This window comes from Lichenostomus cassidix, chromosome 6 (genome assembly GCF_008360975.1).
Source record: "Lichenostomus cassidix isolate B80296 chromosome 6, HeHo_3.0, whole genome shotgun sequence".
Lineage (NCBI taxonomy): Eukaryota > Metazoa > Chordata > Aves > Passeriformes > Meliphagidae > Lichenostomus > Lichenostomus cassidix.
In genome coordinates, this window is record NC_139487.1 from 15187236 (window position 1) to 15208867 (window position 21632).

General features: G+C 39.7%; 1 protein-coding gene across 9 annotated transcripts in view; it reads left to right on the forward strand.

Annotated features, from left to right (window-relative positions):
• Window positions 1-3752: 3752 nt before the first annotated feature.
• EXOC6 (exocyst complex component 6) overlaps window positions 3753-21632 on the forward strand; it is an 88427-nt gene continuing 70547 nt past the window's right edge. For 3 of the 9 annotated variants that reach the window (XM_085065203.1, XM_085065208.1, XM_085065205.1), the window contains exon 1: window positions 6112-6269. In XM_085065203.1, the coding sequence (XP_084921329.1) occupies window positions 6187-6269 (83 nt within the window). In that variant the 5' untranslated portion in view covers window positions 6112-6186. Of the gene's footprint in view, window positions 4055-6111; window positions 6270-18943; window positions 18994-21632 lie in introns of those variants that run through there. The other 6 variants (XM_085065200.1, XM_085065201.1, XM_085065207.1 and 3 more) reach the window with 5 other exon arrangements.

Consider the following 21632-nt stretch of genomic DNA (forward strand, 5'->3'; position numbering starts at 1 on the left):
TGACTCTCACTAAGATAATATCAGCACCAGCTGAGGATCTCTCCAGATATTTTTAGGCACTTGTAAGATCTTAGCAAAATGTCAAAAGCAGTTAGTGATGCACTGCCTTCCTAATGGGAGAGATGTGTGCTGTTCTGACAACTTACTATAAAACCCCCCCAGGGGTAAATGTGAAATAGAACATTGTTCACTCAGTATTCTGGTGAAGATTGTTATAGACACTGTTCAATTCTTAAATTCAGTGTAACTAAATTTAATAAAATCCGATGTATTTATGATTTTGACTACAATTCAGAAAGCATAATTCACTTAAATGCTTTGAAATAAAAAAGGTAATTTCCATGCTGATACCTAATATACTGACAGTATATTAGGCAAAAAGGTGAAAGGCAAAAAATGGCAGTGGTGATTCCATCATCTCCTTATCTGCCTGTTTGCCCCAAGAATCATTTGATAGGGTTGTTGCCACCAAGCCTCATCTGAGAGCCAAAAGTGGGTCTGGCCATCAGAAAAACAGGCACAAGGGGAATGGGAGCAGCCAGTTCAGTTTCTAGGGAGAATGAGCTGGTTTGCAAGGGTCCAGTTTGGGGATGAGCCCATGAAAGGAGGCAGTAGCAGAGCAGGAGATGCCAGAGAAATGACTAATGGCATTGTTGTCCTTGTGGAGGGATGTAAAGAGGAGATATCTGAGCAATGACCAATGAAGTAATTTGTTATGGATGGCATTGCATGTGAAAATTATCTATAGTAATTCCATTTGAGGGTGGACATTTTCCTCCTTTTCTCTTTTCCATGAATCATTCAAAATGGATTCCTATCCAACTGGGAAAGAAAATTAAACAGACTCAAAGCTGCTAATTGTGCATTGGTAATTTGAAAAAAAGGAAGTAATCTACACTGCAATTGCATAGCCAGTAGGGACTCTATTCTACACCACATTGCCCTTTTTGTAATGGTCATGTGGGTAAAATGTATTTTCAAAGTATCAACACAGGCAGGCAAGATTTAAACCAGCAGTTTTTGGCCCTCTGGTATCCCATTAGGGTTGGGGAAGAATAGGAATCAGGGGAGGAAAGGGAGAAAGGACGTGGTGAAAGTGGTTTTGCTCTAGATAAGCCTCTGCATCCTGTTTCACAATCTTGTTGATAATTTGCTTCAATTTCCCCTCTTGCTCTCTACAGAGCTGTGAACCGTTTTTACACCTTCAGCAAGAAATAGGTGCCTTGGATCATTTTTTCAAAGGAAAATCTCAGGATGATTGGAAAGATGGCAGCAGCTGTCTTTATAGGCTACAGGGCCTGCCTGAGGTTTCTGCCTGCCAAAATAATGAAATACTTCCTTCACAGAAATAGCGTGAATTTATCCAGTACAGAAAATACCTTCCCATTTTCAGCCTGGGACTTCTAGCACATGAATACATTCTCAGACTTCTTGACCAGGTTAAATCTGAACTAGTACAAGTATGATACCTCAGAAATGATACCTTCCACTCTCTTTTTCTGCATGAAGAGTACCATAAATTAAAAAAAGGAAGAAATGAAATACTTAGCATTGTCGTTGCTGACAATCTACTTAAATGCAGCTGCTGAGTATGTTATGTATAGTTGTGAAGCAAAGATACAGTGTTCTGCCAGAAACCGATGTGCCTATACTGAATTTGTAGCTTTGTTTTTTTGTAAAAATACTTTATTTCCTTGAACAACGCGGTTCCCTAAAGCCTTTTGAGAGTGGCCCCAGCTGGAAAAAGGACAAGCTCCTGCATGACTGAAAGGTGTCGATGTTGGGCACATCTAATCAGCACATCTGATCAGCGTCATCTGCAGCAGAAAGGGCTTTTGGCAGGTGTTAATGTACTCCTGCCCATGGATCTGAGGTCAGATACAGATCCACCACTGTACATTGGATCCTTCTCTGGATGTCATGGTCTTAGACTGGTTCAGTGGGGCTGTAAAACACCCTGGAGAGCTGAGCAGTTGGACCTGGTGCAATTTGGTGTGGTCCCGTACAACCAAGGGACTTCAACACCCACTGCTGCAATGGAAGAGACTGTAAAATCTGCCTCTTTCTTGGTCATTCACCTTTATATTTCTTTGCTTCTTTTTACATTGTTTTGCTTTGTTATTAAACATATTTATTTCCAGGCAGCTGTGATACCAGCAAGAACATTTGCACAACAGATTCAGAGTCCTGTTTATTTTGGTTGGTTGATTTCCTAAAGCAAGCTACTATTTAAATTTTGGGGAAAGAATGAAGAAGAAATTGTAGCCAAAGCCTCTGTAAGAATCAAACTCATTTAAAACCACATAAATATATTCATAAAAGCACTTTGTATAAATCATCATGCTCCCATCACTGCATTCTATTTTTATTGCCAGCCACAGTGTGTGATGGGTGGGTGTAGATGTCTGAGGCATATCTGATTTACCTGCCCTGCATCTGCTCTGCCACAGTGGCAGTTGATGTACTTTCTTCTACCCCACAAATAAGCTTACGCTTATTATAACATTTGCTGTTTACTTTCAATGTGTCACCTGTTAATTGTTAAATTAATACTGAATCCAGCAACTGTTAAGATTAGAATGAGTAGTTACAATATCCATCTTTTCATCTGCATTTGTGTGACATCCAGTGGCTGGATGGGTCAATCACAGGCTCCCATATCTTGTGGAAAGTGTAAAAATTACTCACAACTCTGTGTAGAACATGAAAGCAGGAAATGTATTACATAGTAATGCTAACAGAGCAATTGCTTAATTTTGGTTAAAAAATAAACTGGTGATTAAAGCAACTTTTCAAGGGAACACATTGCAAATTTGCACAGCCTAAACTCATTGTAGCCTTTAGTTTTCTTTCCCACTGCTACTGACATGAACTCATCTCAGTGTTCCCACTGGGCACAGAGATATGAATAAACTATGTATCACCCTGCTCAGAAATGAGTAATCTTTGCTTGCCTGCATTTAACTGTTGACTGCATTATGACTATCCGGACTCTCATCAATTTTGTCAGGAGCAGTACTGAGATTAGGAACCAAATTTTGATTAAAACCCTTGAAATATTTAAAAAACCAAAATATATTAAGTTGGATTATCCAAATAATATTGAATTAGGTTTCTAAAAAGTTGTTTAATCTGAAATGTCTAGAAATCCAGTCTCATGTTTGAAATAACTGCCTGAAGTTAAAGTAATTCATGGCAGTTGTGTAAAGTATTTTCTTTGCCATCATCATGACAACGACATGACAGCAGCACTGCTTTCAACATTTGCTTATCCAGTTTTCTCCATGCAGGTAATAAATTAATAACAGCTTCTTTATGCTCACACATATAAAACCCAGAGTTATCACAGAGAATTTTTTGCAATTTGTTATTATAAGTAGCAGCTACTAATGCTGAAAAGGAAAATGATGAGAACATAAAAGTTTCTCTGTTTTTCTAATCTGCTTTACAAGATCCATAAACCTTTTTCATAAATCCAGCTAAGTCCTTGTGTGCAAGCTTTTTATGTCGCAAAAGGAAAACAGAATTAAAAATTTTTTTTTTTAATCCCGTAAAACTTAACAGAGAAATTAGGCATTGATGCCTAGTGTCTGAAATTCCTTTAAAGTTATGAGGTTTAATATTTATTAATGATGAGCTATTTCAAGGATATAAAAATATTACTTTGGCAGTAAATTTGTTGTTAAGATAAATAACTTAGACACACAAAAAAGATTGTGCAGGCCTGGGTACTGCATACAAGGCAAATGTTACCAGCAGACAGGAAAACAGCAGCTGTGCACCATTCTTGGACACAAAGTCCTCAGGAGTCACGAGGTTAGCACAGGATCTTTTTTTTATGCCTGGTTTTGCTGACTAGAGAGTCACTTAGTCAACTATAGTAATCAGAATAAAAGTCCTCACCTAAAGTTAGATTAGTTTTATGCTACTCTATGGCAAGGAAAAGCAAGCCAAATCTGTCAGAATTGTATCCAGAAGAAAATAAAGATCAGATATACGAAAATGCCCTTGCTGAGATCCAGTCCTTTGAGCTGCCTCTTGGAACCACACTAAGGTATGCCTCTTTTTGATAATATTATACTCTTCATGATGGATGTGTTCCATTCTACAGATGTTCTTTCAGTCAGCACAATATCTTAGAAACTTTGTTTTCTTGACCCTGAAGCCTACAGGAAAGTTGAGTTTAATTTCAATGTGATTGGCCCTAAGTGAAAAAATACAAACCAAGGTCACCTACTCCGCTCTTTCTGTTCACCAGGACAAAGTGATCTGTTACTGATGGCTGGCTGCAGATTTGTAAAAAAAGAAATTGCTCTTAAAAGGGAAAAAAGGAGAAATTTTCTCTTTTGTATAGCAGTGTTTTTGGTTTGAAGTTAGCAGCTACATTTTAAAAGAATTAAATGCTTTTTATTGCTAATTTTTTAATAAATGCAACTTTTATTTTAATCACTAAAGACACAACTACTTATGGTTTTACTGTTGATATTTCTAAATATCTGAAGATCTAATTTTTTTTTTATTTGCAGCTTAAGGAAACTGTTTAATGGGAAAAGTGCAACTGAAAAAATTCCTCTGCATATTTGTCCTTTAAAAAAGTAATACATAAAAGATAATGATGTAATTTGTCTAAGTATATTGTCAGTATTTGTAGAAGAGTTTTAAAAATAGCCTGCCTGGCACTGTAGGCATCAGGTTACAGTAATGATCAGGCTAAAAAAAGAAAATTACATTTACCCTGAAAAATGTGTCAATCTACAACTTCAGTATTTCGGTGATGGGAGAAAAAAGGGATGTGGGAAGATTGCTATTGCATTTGAGTGATTTCTTGATGGAAATACTACAAGTGGTAGGATTTTTCCTAATTTTGTCTTTGTTTTTTTGCATCATGCACTTTGTAAGCACTTGTCTACATTTAGAATAGCCCTTGTTGATTTAGTAGGTGTCATCTGAATCAACACTGAATATGATAAAGGCACAAGCACAGACAAGATGTGCACAGTCTTGGTGCCATTTATTAACTCGTGTACAGGTGTAGTTGCACCAGAGGAAGCGAGATGATGAGCTTGATAACAGTAACTGGAAGGGTGTTAAATGCAATTGTAGACCTTGATGCATTCACGCTTGTCAAATGCTGTCAGTTCATTAACTGCAAAAAGTAGCTACACATCACTCTGAAGCTTCACCTATCTGGCCTTTTACTTTACACGAGCTTCCCATCTGTGTGCAGATAACTTTGCCCAGAAAGCAGGTGCATCCTGTCTCCTGAGCATGCAAAACCCAAGGACTAGTTAATCTTTGGCCACAGGCCACAAAGTGTGTAATTTAAATAGAAAATAGGCTATTCCTCCTTCATTGACAGACGAAGCTTTGCTGTACAAAGCACTAGGAAACATATGTCAGTTTCTAGTGAAACATAGCAATCCACTGGCGTAAAGGTGCACTTTTTTGTTTTGGTTTGGTTTTGCTCTATTTTCACCCCGACCCCCAAATTTCTATCAGGTAAAGAATGGAAGGAATGAAGTCAGTGACATAACCTGAAGGCAGAAACCCCGCAGTGCCTTCGCCTCAGGGTCAGTGCCTCCCTGCCGGGACGTGTGCGGGAACGGCCAAGTCAAAACAAACCAAATCAATTATGATAATAATAAAACAAGACCACACCATGAAGCAAAGCAGATTTAGCCCAGTGGCAAAGGCCGTGTTGAACCCTGTCCGCCTTCAAGGCGTCTCTGCAGCGGGCGCAGCTGGGCGGGCAGCCAGCCCGGCCGGCTCAGGGCCGCACTCTGCGTGTCCCTCGGCTGGCACAGTGCGCTGAGCGGGTCGCGGCGGCTGGCGCCGGGGAGCCGCAGCTGCCGGCAGACCCCAGCGCCGGGAGATGCCACGGGGACGGAGGGGCTCTGCCGTGCTCCCTGGGCGTCCCAGGCGCAGCCCGCCCGTCCCCTGACAAGGGCCGCGGGGCGCCGCCGAGCCGGTGCGAACCAGAAGGACGCGGCCCGGCAGCACCTGCGCCTCCTCACCTGCGCTCTCCCCTCCTCACCTGTCCGGCCCCTCCCTCCTGGCCGCCGCCCCGCGCCCCGAGCGCACCGGCAAAGCCTCCCCGGCGCTCCCGCCGGCCCTGCCCGGCTCCGCGGCCGCTCCTCCCTCCGCGCCTCCCGCAGCGGCGCGGCCGCCGGGTCCCTCCCATCCAAGATGGCGGAGAGTCTCCCCGAGCATGATCGGATCTTGCAGGAGATCGAGAGCACCGACACGGCCTGCGTGGGACCCACCCTGAGGTGCGGGGCGCGGGGGCCGTGGCGCCGCTAGCGGGCGAAGCTCCCCCGCCCTGCCCGCCCGCCGGCCCGGGGAGCCGCGGCCCGGCCCGGCCGCGCTTTCTGACAGCTGCTCCCCAGGGACGGCGCGGGGCCGCCCGCAGCGCTGCCGGCGGGAGCGGAGGGACGCGCAGTCCCCGGTGCCGCTCGGCGGAGGCTCGACCGCCGCCCCCGGGCCGGGCCCCGCCGGGTGGAGGGAAGGGGCCGATGCAGCGCGGGCAGGCGGCGGGGCTGTCATGCCGTGCCGGGGCGCTGACAGGGAAGATGGGCCGAGCGGCGACGGTGGCCGTGTCCCGGCCCTGGGCTGGCCGTTCCCCGGCATTGTCTGCCGGGGAAGCAGCCGGGCACTGCCCGGCTCCGGTGCGGCTGGAGTGCGGCCTCGGGACGGGGCACGGCGCTTGGCTCGGCGCGGCTGGCCGACTTGGGGCGCCCGCCGAAACCCGGTGCCGGCCCTTGCTGTCCCGCACTGGGACACGAGTGAGCTCCCTGGGTGTGCCGGTATCCCCGGCTCTGTGCTGAGAACGGGGCCGAAACCGTACCGTGGGTGGGTGTTGCAGTGCTGCACTATGCAACCTCTAATGATGCAGTCTGAAACCTACCAACCTGGTTAGCTTTCTTTGGAGATGTGACTGTTCAGAGCATTTCTGATATGCCATGTCTTCAGTGGTTTGGTTTTCTGCCTTTTCCCTCCAATTGCACATGCTGCTAAATGGCCTAGCCTGCATGTTGAAAAAAAGGTTTTGCATAACCTTTCTTGTTAGAGGTGAACGTCGAAGTGCCTTTCACTTTGAGCTGGGGAGAGAAGGGCAGGGCCTGGGTAGAGTGAATTGGGTATAGAGGAAACACAGGGGGAAAGAGGATCTTCATCGTGGAGCTGTGCTGATCCTTCCCTGATTAAAGACGTCTGAAAGAAATAAAAAAGCATAGGCACTAGCCAAATGGAGGAGAGAGAACTGTGAATTTGAATGTTATCTCTTTGAGAAGATACAGCGAGGCTGTGTGCAGAAAACTGGAAAAGGCAGTTTGTGTGGCAGCATGCTGCAAAGCACTGAGCATGGTGCTGTTGGCTTTTCCTGGAGCAGGAATGGTGCCTGCTGGAGAGTGAACAGGGCTGGGAAGGGGTGAGTGTGTGGTACATGGGTGAGGAACCCAGTGTGGAGAACTGGTGGAAGAGAAGTTTCTGTTGCATGCCAGATGGGTAATTTTGCACATCACAGCAATTGATTTAGAGGTTGGCTGTGTGTGTCTACAGTGGATCCTCCAAAATGGTGTAGGAGGTGAGAGTCTGGGTGTTTGTACGAGGCTGTGGCTAATCAGTCCTCTGAGAGCCCCGATGGGGACTGTGGTAGGGTCATCCAGACATCACACAGGGACTGTTTGGTGGGTCAGTCTGCTGTTGGAGGTCAGCTTGGAGCAAACTGCACTCTAATCTCCCCTCATGTTCCATAAACACAGCTGCTGTTGGGAATACGGTGTGGAGATGCTGAAGCTGAGCATCACAAGGAGCCTCTCCTGTGAGAGTCTGTGGGTTTAGACTGAGAGAAAGTAGCTTGGATGCTTTCAGACTAGAGTTGTCCCTGGAGGCAGTTTAACTGTGTTTCACTTAACAAGCCCAGGCAGGTTGAAGCTGATGCCTGCAAAAAACCACACCAGAATATTAAATATAATTGCAGTTTCACTACATCTCTAGAGTAGAGCTTATATCAGAGTAACCTGTGGAAAGGACAGAGAATTATGCTAGAAGGTGTGTTTGGGAGCCACAGGTGTGGATGGGGAATGCTTATCAATAGTAAACAGTTAAAATGTGCTGAAGTTTTTGTAAATACTGACATTCAGTTTCTGGCGTTTTTTTGCATGTTCCCGTCCTATCACTGGCTTTCCAATAAGGCAGTTTTGCATTGCTGACTTTCAGGATTTTTAGGAAAAAAGTGCATGTTGGTCTGATTCAACCTCTAGTGTTCAATTACAAATTAAAAAAAAAAAGAGGTTAGAGAGTGGTTACATCTGACTGAGTGTTTTGAAAGAAGTCCATGCTTCTGTTTCCCAAGAACAGCAATGTTTAAAATCAAAACTTGAGCTGTCTGCTCAGCTCTGTCTGTTACAATTTGTGACTTGCTGTGTGAAACTGAAAAGTCTGAAATCCCATATCTAATTACAAGATCTATTTCAATGAACAGAAGCATGAATGTAAAACGGAGCATTATTTTCTGCATGAGATCTAGGTTTACTTGCTAAACAATATAAATCAAAGAAATGAGTAATTCTGTGTGCAGTTGCATAAGACTGCAACATAAAGTGATCCATTGATTTCCAGTCGCAGAAGCTGCTGAAGCCAGTTGTGTCATGTAATGACTGAAATTGTGTTCATTTCATTATGTGAAATGGAATATTTTTGTAATCTCTGGTCTGTAATGCTGGGGGAATATTTATAGCATTGCCACGTGAAATAAAGTACCAACATACCTACCTACTTGAGCAGCAGAACAAAAGAAGGGACTTGAAGTGAGTGGTTTGGATAAGAAGTATGAGGTAATTCAATGCTGAAGATCATAGGATATGCAAGATCTGACTTATCCTTAATTGTTCATATCAAGATGTTAATGTCTTCCTGGTGCATCCATGCTTCACAAAGGAAGTGTACTTCTTTTTTTTTGTGAGCCGTGTGTAGATTCCATAGAAACACATTTTTGCTCTTGTTTTTCTTTAGTGTTTTGGTGGTTAGTTGGGTGTAGCTGTCCCTGCCAGGGTGCTGTTTCCTGCCCCGCTACAAGAGCAGCAGCACTTGTTCTTATGGTGTAAAAAATAACAGCATTTATTGATCTATAATGGTTTTGTGTATAATTTACAGATAAGGAACAACATACAACCTGATCCTGCAGGTGATTTCCTAGTGGTGAGATCTGCCCATAAAGAGGAATATGAAATGCAGGTCCTTTATAGGAGGAATCAATGCATAGCTAGTGCAGTTGGGATCATTTGCTGTTTAGGAGAGTTAGCTCCTAAAGATTGCTCTGCATCTCAAGAAGTATGAAATGAAGATACTGTATTTAATTAAATTTATTTCTTTTTAGGCTTTTAAGAGGATTAATTTATTGATTTAAATTTGCTGCTATTTTACTTGCATCTCTAAATTCAGTAACACATGCTGAATCATTACAAATGAGACTTAAGCCAACATGCCTTTCATTAAATAGGCAGATTGTGTATATAGCAAGCCAAAATTAATTTTTTTTTCATCAGACTCTGTGAAACTTTTATCAACCTCTTTTTGGCTTTAATGCCTAACAAAATGAGATTAATGACAAAACCTGTTAAAGGCTCATCACTCTCACCTTTTTGTATAACATGTTAGTATCTTATAATTCATGTTGCATACATACTTTTGGGCTTCTCTCAGGGAGAGCTATCACATTTCTAATCTTCAGAAAGGAAATGGAAGAAGACAGAAAGAAAGGCAATTCCTGTAATCCTCTCAATAACAATGACAAAAAAATCAGAAAAAAAACTGATAACAAAAAAGTTTAAGGCCCTCACTGAACTCTGTGTCTTAACACTTCTTGAATAGTCAGTTGGACATACTGTGGTAGCTACCAAAATAAATTCTCTTCAGGAGAACATAGTTGACCTTATCTGATGTTTAGTTTATGGTTGGTTGAAATAGGTCGAAGTGGAACTCAACAGCAGAAGAAGTTGCTCTGCCAGTGCCCTGTATACTACAGATAAGTCTCCTTGAGTCCGTAGTAATGTGGAGTATTTCAAAACCTTTTTTCAAAATAAATGAATTAACTCTTAAACTCTAGCTTGGCGATATATTTCATAAGCATATGGTAGACTTTCTCTATACACTTCATCTTGTGAGCTTTGCATCACTAGGTCTGCAGTATTCTGTGATTCCCATGCACAGCCTGTCAGTGGAGTACCTCCATGCCTACAATCCACTGACTGAACAAAAATACAAAAGTAAAATTAAATATAAAAACTGTGGGGGATTTAATAATGGAAATTTTGTAGCTAAGGTGAAGTTGATAAGGAGGTGCTCTGACTATTGATGTATCTGTAGATGGAATGTACTCTGTAGCTTTAATCCACAATCACAGCTTGGAAAGTGCTCCTCAAAAGTCAGTGTGAAAATGCTTTTAATCAAATTCTCTCTTCCTGAAATCTGCCATCACCAGGCTGTTGCCTGGTAGATGTTAGAGCTTCTTCTAGGTTGCTCTAAGTTGTGCAGGCCCTGAAACTTCTTTGCAGAGTTCTTCGCGAGCCTCCTGCAAAAATATTTCACTGGCCTGTTGTCTCTGGATACAGCAATCACACCCACAAGTGCTGTTCAGTTGATGCATTTCTGTCTGATGCTGCAGTATGCTGCAGTCACCTTCCACTGATCTGCGACTGCATTGCACTGGTAAAAGCAGCACTGAGCTGAGTCTGCAAAGTAAAATCATTGCTGTATGGTGCTGTGTTTTTCTCATTTAGGTTAAACCGTATTTGAGGTTGGGCATCATAAACGAGTTTGGCTGAAGTGTTAGAATCTGTCCTTGTGTTGCAGAAAAGCCAAAGGTAAAAGGTTAGTAAGGCATCATTAGAAAAATAAGCAAGACTATTTTGTCCTTTACTGATCCAGATCTCTAAGAAAATTCAGAATTAGAAATATGAGTGAGTGTCTAATTCTGCTGCTTTTATTATGCTGTGGTACACTTTGCAACTGCAGGTGCTTTGCCCAGACTGGGGATTGTAATTTGTATTTTGGAGCTATTCTTATATTCATTGAGGGGGTCTGTCCAAATCAAAAGGGGCAACGTGCCTAAATGTTATGTAACTTTAACTTCAGTTTTACTGAAAGTATACGTTACAGTTACTAGCAGGCATGATTTAGCTATGTGATTCTGTGTCTTCAGCACAACAGTTAGTAAGCAGTAACATAAGCAGTGTGAATGACTTCTCAAAATGTGGGAAGATTGTACAGCATTAACACAATTGCATGCAGGGAAGTACATTTTCTGAGTACTTGCCTATGGTCTGTTGGGATTTGTGATGTGGTTATCCAAATACAAAATGTGGTTGCCTTCATTTTTGTCTTGTGGTCTTACTTGTCTGGTATGATTGTCTAAAGTAATTTTTCTGTGTTTTCATTATTTTGGTTTTGGAGTATGAGCCAGCAATTCACATTTTTGTCTATCGCTTAGTCTTGTTTTAAATATAGAGCAAATGTGAGAGGACTCTGAGATCATCAGCCGGTGAATGCTTTAAATCAGAACTTTAATGGTTTGATCACATATTTGGATTTCAAATAGTATGATACTCTTTTACAGAGTTATGAGCTATTGGTTTGAAAATCAGTAGACTCTATCTTTATTAATGGTCTGTCTTCAAGCCTTTCTAAATTTTCAAGTTTATGTGTTTCATTCCTGATTCCCTTTCAAACAGAAGTTACAAAGTAGCCAAAAAGAACTGGAAAGTCTTTGTGTGATAGCTGTGGCCTCCTTTGGATCAGGTCACAGACTGTACTTGCATGTATATTGTTGTGGTTTAACCCCAGCTGGCAGCCAAGCCCACCCAGCTGCTCATTCACTTCTCCACTTGCAGGATATGGGGGAGAGGATCAGAAGGGTAAAAGCTGGGAAACTTGTGGGTTGAGATAAAGACAGTTTAATAGGGGAAGCAAAGGCTGCACACACAAGCAAAGCAAGCAATGAATTTACTGCATCCCATGAACAGACAGGTGTTCAGCTGTGTCCAGGACAGCAAGGCCCCCTCAGAGGTGGTGGTTACTTTGGAAGATCAGTGTCATCACTCCAAATGTTCCCCTCTTCCTCCTTGTTGCTCCACTTTATGTTCTGATCATGATGCCATCTGGTCTGGAATATCCCTTTGTTCAGTTGAGGTCACCTGTCTTGGCTATGTCTCCCCCCAGCCTCCTGTGCACCTCCAGTCTCCTCACCAGCATGGCAGCATGAAAAGGCCTTGGCTCTGTGCAAACCCTGCTCAGCAATGACAACAGCATCTCTATGTTATCAACCCTGTGCTCAGCATAAATCCAAAACACAGCCCCATACTAGCCACTGTGAAGAAAATTAACTCTATCCCAGCCCAAACCAGCACATATATTTATATACCAGTTTATTTTCATTATGATAGGTGACTCCTGTTTTGTAACTGGATTGTTATGGACTAAGGAGACTGACCTGCTCACTGTGAACAGTGTATCCTGAAAAAACAGAGACATGCTTGTAGAGTTAGTTGCAGATTTTGTTACTTGGTGCAGGATTTGATGGTATGTCACGTATTTAAGTGTAAAGACAACAGTCAGATAAAACAACTGGCTATATGATATATATTGCTCTGGAGGAGCAATTTTTTTGTCACTAGTCCATTATATAGAGTCAAAAGGGCATAAGAAGAGTGTGTGCTGTAGACTGATTAATCTGGCATTCAGCAGCAGAACTGCAGTTCTGTTTTTTCTGTAGCCCGATCAGTAAGATTTGCCATTGGTAGCAAAATATTTTAGAAGGATTCATTTGTATTGCTGCAAGTTTCAACATATTACTTCTCAACTTTTTATAAAGAACTGCTTGTGGGTAATCATATCTGCACTGCATTTTTTTGTTGTGAAAAAATCTTTAGGTTCAATGCTGATTAAGTTTGTCATGAAATATGTGTCTACAAATCAGGTTATCTTGATCTTTTAAGTGTTCATGCATAAGCTTCTGACTCAGTTCTTGCAGTGATTTCGAAATGGGCAACTGCCAAGTGAAGCTTTAACCTGGCTAGTAACCTATGTTAATTGTTCTGAAATAGCTTTCTCCAATTCCACAAGCATTACCAAAGAGCTTGAAATTGTCCCAGTGTTTCAGAAACAAGTTTCAAAATATTTTAAAACTTTTAAAATAGAGGAATCATCTGCTGTATCATCATCAGAATAGTGTACTTAATAGGTGTTTCATGCAGTTTGTGTTACTGTGTCTCATTTAAATGTAGCCTTCTCATAATATGAACATCTTCTGCTTGTGCACTCTTACGTCAGTTAAATTCAGAAAAGTCTGCTCTTATTCCTATCTCTCTTCATTGACTTATTCCTCAAGGTGGTTTTATTCAGTGTCTGGTGACCCAGATTTTGGACCTGCCATGTGCATGGGAAGTGCATAATTTTGCATCCTTCACAAATGCCAGTCACACAGGTGCTTACTTACTTGCAGATTTTTTTTTTTGAAAGCCAACAGCATAGCCTGTGTTCCAGCTTACTTTGTGTGTTGCTGAACCGTTGCTCTGAGACTTTGCAATTTCCTCAGTACAGATATCTGTCTGAGGAGCCTTAGCATAATTCAGTTAAATGTAAGTCTGGTTTTGACCTGCAAATGCTGGTGTGTTTGCAAGTTTCGTCATATTGCTTTTTATGTGTTATACTACTAAAATGAGCTTGTTCAAATCAATGAGGGTTAATATGTCTTAAATAGTGCTTTTAAGATAATGACAGGAATGAATTTGCAAATAGGAAACTATTTTTATGGGTTGTTGTAAACTATTAAGTACTAATTAGTTCAAAAATATAGACCTAGCTTTGCATCAGCATCAAGTAATCACATGAGATTTTATCTTGCTGAAGGGCTTGCTGTGGCTAGTTATAAAATCTAGCTTAGTCTTTCTGGCTATTTTCTGGTGATGGTTGAAATGTCCAAACTTAACCCCTGTCGCCATAGACCTTGGTATAACAATGACTGAATGTTCAATTTGATGTTCAGCTTAAAGTGTTTTCAACAATGCATCTCTTCCTCTTGTACATGTCTATTATGAATCTGTCTGTACTTCTGACAAACTGGGTCCTGTGCAGGAAGGAGTTAATGATCTCTCCTGAAGCCTGGCTGAAGCCTTTCCCATACCTCAACCTTTGCCAGTAATAGCAAACTAGTAGGGAACTTAATCACTGACAGAAGTATTTAGAAGGAAGGAAACAGATTTTAGAGTGCATCAGCCTTAATGGAAAGACATGGGATTGGACAGAGAATACCTAAAAGACACTGGGGATTTTTTTTTTAAATATAGCATGGGAAAAGTGTTCAATTCTAATACTGTGAGGGGGATTTTCACTGTGTCTCAGGGAAAGTAATTTGCTTGCAAAATTGCAGTGAGTGTAACTTGCAATTCTCCTGTGAATCAGAGTAATACAAAATTAATAATGGATATACTGCTGTATATTGAACCTGGGGGATACTTTTGAGACATTTCAGCTTCAGTAGGAAATGTTTAAACTTTCAGGTTTTGAGACTTTCACTGTTTGCAAACTTCCTTAGGCATAGGGTGACTTTGCAGTCACTTTGATTTTCACCCCATTTTGTTCATGGAAGCAGTGTTTTCTTCCAAGTTTGGTTTGGGTTTATTTCAACATGAAAATAACATAGCAGATATTGTTTTATGTTGCATATTTGTTCTGGTGTATTTCATAAACTTAGGAAGCTGTAAGGAGTTAGCCAGTGTGTGCTACCTTCTCTTGAAATGTGCAGTTCTTGTGCTGTGTGGAGTACCTTTCCCTAAGAAATGAACAGATTTGCTTAGTTTGTTTATGGAGCAGGTGGAGAACTGGAGTAAGTCAGTTGCTTCAACACTGTTAATTGCTTCCTAACCGAGAGAAACACTGTGAGTTAGTTTCAGTTCAGCTTCTGAATTGAAAACAGACTTGTTGGAAGTCATGTTTTGTTTTCTTCAGTGATCCTGGGAGGTGTGCAAAGAATATATAGCACAGGCTGTTGTTTTACATAAGTTAAATACATGATAATTTTCTATGCATAGGCTACGTGAGCTCTGAGTGTTAACAAAAATGAATAATATAAAATCATTGTAAAATCCATGCTTTGGTTATATGTTTGCAGAGGAACTTGACACAAAGAAGAATTATCTGGTTTGATCAGTATTGAATAAAATACATTCTAAATCCAATTGGTTTTGAAACTTTCTGATTACTGAGTATTTTATTTAATCTGGAATTTCTTAAATTTCTGAAATAATGTATTTACATCTGATTAGTGTTGGTATTCAAAGCCTATTGAAATAAGTAATGTACACATTTCTGACATTAAATATTCTGTTCTATTTCATGTCTTGTGAAGAGACATATGAAATTGTTGACATATGAAATATATTTCGTCTACCAAAACAATTGGTCTGTATTTATCTTGAAGATTATGTCTCAAGACATATTCTTGATAAAATTGACAGATTAGCTCTAGATAAAGTTGACAGATTAGCTAGAGGTTTTAATAGATGGCTAATTCTGGTACATGTGTAATAGAAATCAGATCAAATTTTTTAAAAGAACTTAAGAGCTCACAATTTGATTTACAGATGAATCCGTTGCTCCTAAAATGTAACAATTTATGGAACAAACAGTCTATGGAAATATTAAAGGAAGATAAAAATACTGCTATATGGACTTCTGTTCCCTACTTTATTTTCTATGAAATAACACAGGTTACAGCTACATCCACTTGTACCCATGTAGGTATATGAAACAGATGGCCAAACTTGGCACTTCATTCCATGGCGATAGCCAGTACCAAAGTGAGCGAAGCTTCTGTTTCCTTTGCTGCCTTTTTATCTACTATTACAACACAGAATTAAGGGGGGAAAAAAAAAAGCGGTAGTGCAGCACTTGTTTTTCAGTTTCTTGCTTCATACATCAGTAAGTCTCACAAAGGCTTAGCAGGAAGAGGCATCTCCTTGGTCAGCAGTGTAAAAACAGGAAGGAGGAAGTCTATTGCAAATCTGGGTGTACTGATTATCAGTTCATGTTTCGCTGCAGAGGATGTCCATTAACAGCCATCAGCGTGATCCAGTGCTTATCCAGCATGAACAATGACTGCTCTAGTGCTGCCACTACAGAATAAGGACCCTGCTTATAGGAAGTAATGTTAACTAACAAACTGTACTCGGCCCTTTCCTGCTCATAGAAACAGGATACTATTAGTGAGAACAATTCACAGAAATTGCACATCCAGGAAAACCAGGCAAGCAAAGCATAACAGCTAAACTGAGATTAATAAAATCTCTTCTCTGAATAGGCCATAGTTGAGTTCTACATTGTTCTGACATGTAATGTGAGCTTTTGAATAGAGTGGTGATATGTAATTATGAGTAAGGATGGCAGGATTGGAACATAGGTAGTGTCTGGCATTGAAAAACTGCTTAGGTTTTAAGAAATGTACTTATTACCATAACTGCAATTGAATTACAGGAAACACCTGGACATTATTTTATAAAGCTTTTTAGGGTGTATGCAGCCACCTACATGAAATTACTCTGTGGAAAAATCCCTACAAAGTTTGCAGCTTGTGTAAACACAAAATACCTTTGTATATTGTAGGACAAAGGAAGTTTCTGCAGTGTTTCCTGTGAAATTGCAGCACAAATGGAGTGTGTGATATAGTATCGTGGTTAGGGATGCCATGGTTATAGTCACAGTGACAGATCTGTTTTAAGGGCAGAATCTTACTTGCATTGTCAGTGTTTTGTGCTTGCACTGATCCCACTGAACTCATCACGCAAGTTTGAATTGCAAATATTACTTTATTTTATAATTTTATTTAATATATCTCTGTGTTGCTGTTTTATTTGGGGATTTTTTTTTTCAATGAAAGAAGAAATAGGTAGAGCATCTAGTGTGCCACTTCTTGCAATGTGTGTATGGGAGCTAATTGAGACCATCTCTAGCATCTGGACAAAATTGGCATTGGTAGCAAGATAAGAATTCTAAGAAATTATTTTCCATAAGCGCAGTTTCTTCATTTGACAGTTGGCTTATTTGTGTGTGTGTTTTAAGTATTACTTTGAAAAATTGAATAAAAAGTGTATGGTTGGAGGGCTTTTTTTTTGTGCCTTCGTTTGATTGATCAAAACAGTCAGTAATTTTTTCCCCCACCACAGTGCTTAATTTGAAGCTATACAAATGGATCTTTTTGTCATGCTTCCGTTGCAGGTCAGAAGTTGCATGGTCAGACTTAGATTCCATGTCAAACTTGTACAACTGTTGTTCAGATACATGTAATTCCTGTCATTGTCACAGCATTCATGGCGTGGTAACTGATTGGCACTTACTGAGTGGTTGTCAGTATCCTGAAAGGAATGTGTGCATACTGTTTTTAATTGCTTCATATGTCTTGTGTAATCGGGAAATGAAAGACTTTGCAGCAATATAGGCAGGGGTGGGGAAGCCTGCAGTTCATCCTAGAACTGGGACAGAACAGGACGGGCTGGGGGAGGCGTGAAAATGGTGAAAGGTGGCAAGTCATTAATGAGGAATTTCTTTGTCCTGTAAAAAGATTGCTGTTTTTTTGTCTATTATCTGACTTTTTTTTGGCTATTTTAAAATACATGATCTGTTTTGAAAGTCTCTGCTGCTGCTAGAACCTATTACTATAAAGGATTAGTAGAAAGAGAATTGTTCTAAAAAAATTTATGGTAGTGCTTCATAAGCTCAGAGTTGTTTTTCCTGAGTATGGATTGCAATTAAAACTTGAATCATTGCCCATTTAAAAGAACACATAAAACAATCCCCAAAACCTTTAAGAAATAACAGATTTTTAAGGCTCTAATTGGATTTGTTAAATATTATTTTTTTCTTTATCTTATAGATTGTTCTAGTAATGGTTTTTAATTGACAGAGTTATCACCAACCAGGAATTCATATTATTTTCTGAATAATTATTTTCCGATGAAAGTGCGGAAATTTGACTTTTAGTAAAATGAAATCTTCAGGTTCATTTTTTGCCTGAAGCCTGAGTTCCTGAGTAGGTCTGCTCTCCTTTGAAAAGTTACAGCTGTTGCTACAGATACAAGACAAAATTTGTTGCAATCTATTTTTCCATGCTAAAACAAGACAATTACAGTAGAAGTTGTGTTAGGTGTTTGGCTATTGTCATTTTCTAGTCTAGAGGACATAGATGTGAAGATTGGAGATGAGGAAGGGAAAAAGCAAATTTGGGGTATTTGCTGTACTTTCAAAAAATAATTTTAGGCTGCTATACCATTTTTTTCCTTACAACTTTTTATTTCCCTCCTCCTTAGTGAAATGCTCATCCTCTTTTAATTCCACCTACACTCAGGCATTTGAGGACATATATCCTGATTGCATGCACAGAAATATTTGTATGAAATGGTAGCAGAACTGATAGAGTGATAATGTGTATGCATGGAATTGTCATTATGGAATAGATCAGATGATTTCAGGATAATTGTTTTTCAATATTGATATTATTTTTAAAGGGTCATGTGGAAGTCTTGACATGTTAAGTTTTATGATTTTTGATGGAATTTTAGTTCTCTGGAGATGAGCCTTTTTGCTTTACTTGACAGCTGGTATTTTTGTGCATAGGATGGTGCCCTCTGGTGCTTCAGTATATTTTTGCATGTAAACACAAAAAGTCATCAAGACCTATTAAATACACATTTTTCATATTGTGTTTCAGTTTTGAAAGTAAAAGTTTTAGGGAAGTTTTTTTACAGTATAAAAACTTATTTCATTGTTTTCAATTGGAAAATGGTTGAATATCTGAAAATTCTCCTTCATTTTTTCTTGAGACTTGAATCCAAATCTGTTTATGGTTGTCTTTCTCCCTTCAGCCTACCTGGTTAAAAAATTAAGGTAAAAATATCCCTTTTGCAATAAAATGTATCCAGTTACCAAGACAACTTTCTGCTTTAGGTTAGTCTCTGACTACTCCTACTTTATTTTTTTTTCCTTTTCCAAGTACTTTCTACACTATGTTCTTTTTACCTAGAGTGGCATTAATATGACTCATCCAGTTGTTGGGATGAGTAAAAAAAAAAAAAAAAAAACTGTCTCAGTTTATATACAGAGTTCTGGGAATATAGACAAATAACCTGCTACATTACCAGGAAAGTTGTTCTGCTCTGCTTGTGCTTTTCATGGGTTCCCTGCTTGCCCTGTCGATTAGGAAAGAAATCAGTGCCTGTCCTATCACTGATGTGCAGTATTGCTGTCTAAATAGTCACTCAAGTTAATGTTCTCTCATTCCAGATGGAAAATTAAGGTGATAATGTTGTGTTGGTTTGAGTTTTGTAGGTGCCAAAATCAAATATAAACTTCTGTTTCTAACATCAGTGATTTTCTCCTTTTTTTTTTCTAGTTTGAAGACTCATAGCAAAAAAAAAACTTTCTTGTCAAAGTTTCATGGTATGAGTCAACCACTAGTAGTCTATGGGTTCCTATAGCTGTGCAGATCAGAGGTTGAAAGCAGTTGTAATAAAAACTGATCATGTCTTTTAGTTTGACACAGTTCAAATTTGTGCTCTATTTCAGACCATTAACATCCATTTCAGTGGCCCAGAAAGGTGAAGAAGATCCTTGGGGCTCTTCATTCAGAAGTGTGTAATTGTAAACAAGAACTGAAAGAACTATGTATTACCCATGTAAAAATTATTTTGGTATCCTAGGCATGTTTGTTCCTTTTTATGACACTTCCTACTGTTGGATGTGAAGCAGTTCACAGTGAAAGAGATATTTTTAGGGTATACATAATTGCATGTAATTGTCATCTCCTGAAGAAATTAAGCTAGAAAGGTTACTGCTTCCTCACTTGCTTTCCAACATAACTGTATGTGTGTTGGAGATTCAGTTAATTTTGTCTTGTCATTTAAAAAAAATATCTCAAGCATGCTTTTAGGATTCCGTATCTCTCCAAGGTACTGCAATATTGGTGATTTGTCTGCCTGACAATTTAGCTCTCAAAAGTGGAGAATTGTTATCAGCATCTCTTGCAGTGTCCTTATCTGTTGAAATGAACACTTTCAGATAATTATTCAGAGGTAGCAATTACTTTATTTAGGTAAGTGTAGGTAAGCTTTGAAATAAATATAAGTATGGAAAATAAGCTTCAGTATCAGAAATACGCTGTGATGTGTGATGTTCTATAATGGGTTAATCAGTGTGTATTGTCTCAGTTGTGTTGGCAGATTTGAGAAAAAGCCTAATTTCTGTCCATGGCCAGAGATGGCCTGGCTCTCCAGTGTACACTTATTTTCACAAAGGCTGGTGCTTTAGGCCAGATGTCATTCTGAAGCCTCTGATACAGCATGTGTAAAGTGTCCTCAGAGGACAGTGCCCTAAGAGAGTCAGTAAACGCGTTTAATTCACCTTCTCACCTGTGAGAAAGTTGTGATACAAAGTGTGGATTTCTTTTAAATACTCTGATTCATTTCTGTAAAGGCAAGTAGTTCTGTCGCGGGAGTTTTTCACTAGTATGCTGATGAGTGTTGATTTGTTATTCCCACCAGATGGAGCTGTCTACACATGTAATTAACAGGGGATTTATACTACTAGCACATTTAGGGAGCTCTGTCAAAATACTGGTTTAGCTCACAGGTCACAATTTTGTTAGTATTTTTGCAGGAAAAAGGTGCAATGTATGACACAAAATAGTAACTATTATTTTAAGGAGGTAGGCTAATCTTATGATAAAGTCTTATGATAAAGCACAGTATTGCTTTCTTCCCCCTATTTTGAACATTTATTTCCTGTATTATTTTCCGTTAAATATTGTGATAATACCCCTGAAATTAAAAGTCAGTACTTCATTATCATTAAATTTAAGCATAAGGGGCCTTAATATGGAGAAGAACATAATCAATACTGACTTTTGTAACAATGAAAGCTGTATTATTGCCTATGCTAGATTGTATGTACGTCCAGAATTTCTAGCTGTGCTTTCTGGAATTTTTTAATAACATTTTAAAGAGAAATCTTCTGATTGCGAATAATTTCCTTCTGTCAGTATTTTGACAGCATGTCTGAAAATGTTGGCAGATCTGAAATGGATAAAAAGTTATCGAGGCAGCTACTGGATACCCTCAAATCATCAGGCAATAGCTAAGTCCAAAAAGACAGTGTATTGCTACCGTCAAAGGCAGTTTGGTGGTACAAACTCAAGTATGCATGCTCTGCATGCAGGAGTATGCAAACTCTTGCACCATCTTTTTGCAGTGTTACTCTCATTTTAGATATATTTTCTTTACTGAGTTTTGCTGTTGTTTTATTTATGCTTACATTGCACAATTTAAAGTTTGAGCACATGATGATAGATAGAAGTCTCCTATCTTTGTGATAATGGTGCTTCTTTCTCACTTTTCTGGGAGAACACTGGAAGGAGACATACACTTGGAGGCTCTTTCCACCCTTAAACAAAAAGGCTAAGAAAGCAGTAATAAATTGAACTTTTTCTTCTGTGTATGGTGGTTTGTTGTTGTTAGGGTTTTTTTTGTTTGGTTGGTTTGTTTTTGTTAGGGATTTTTTGTTTGTTTGGGGTTTGTTGTTTTGGTTGGTTG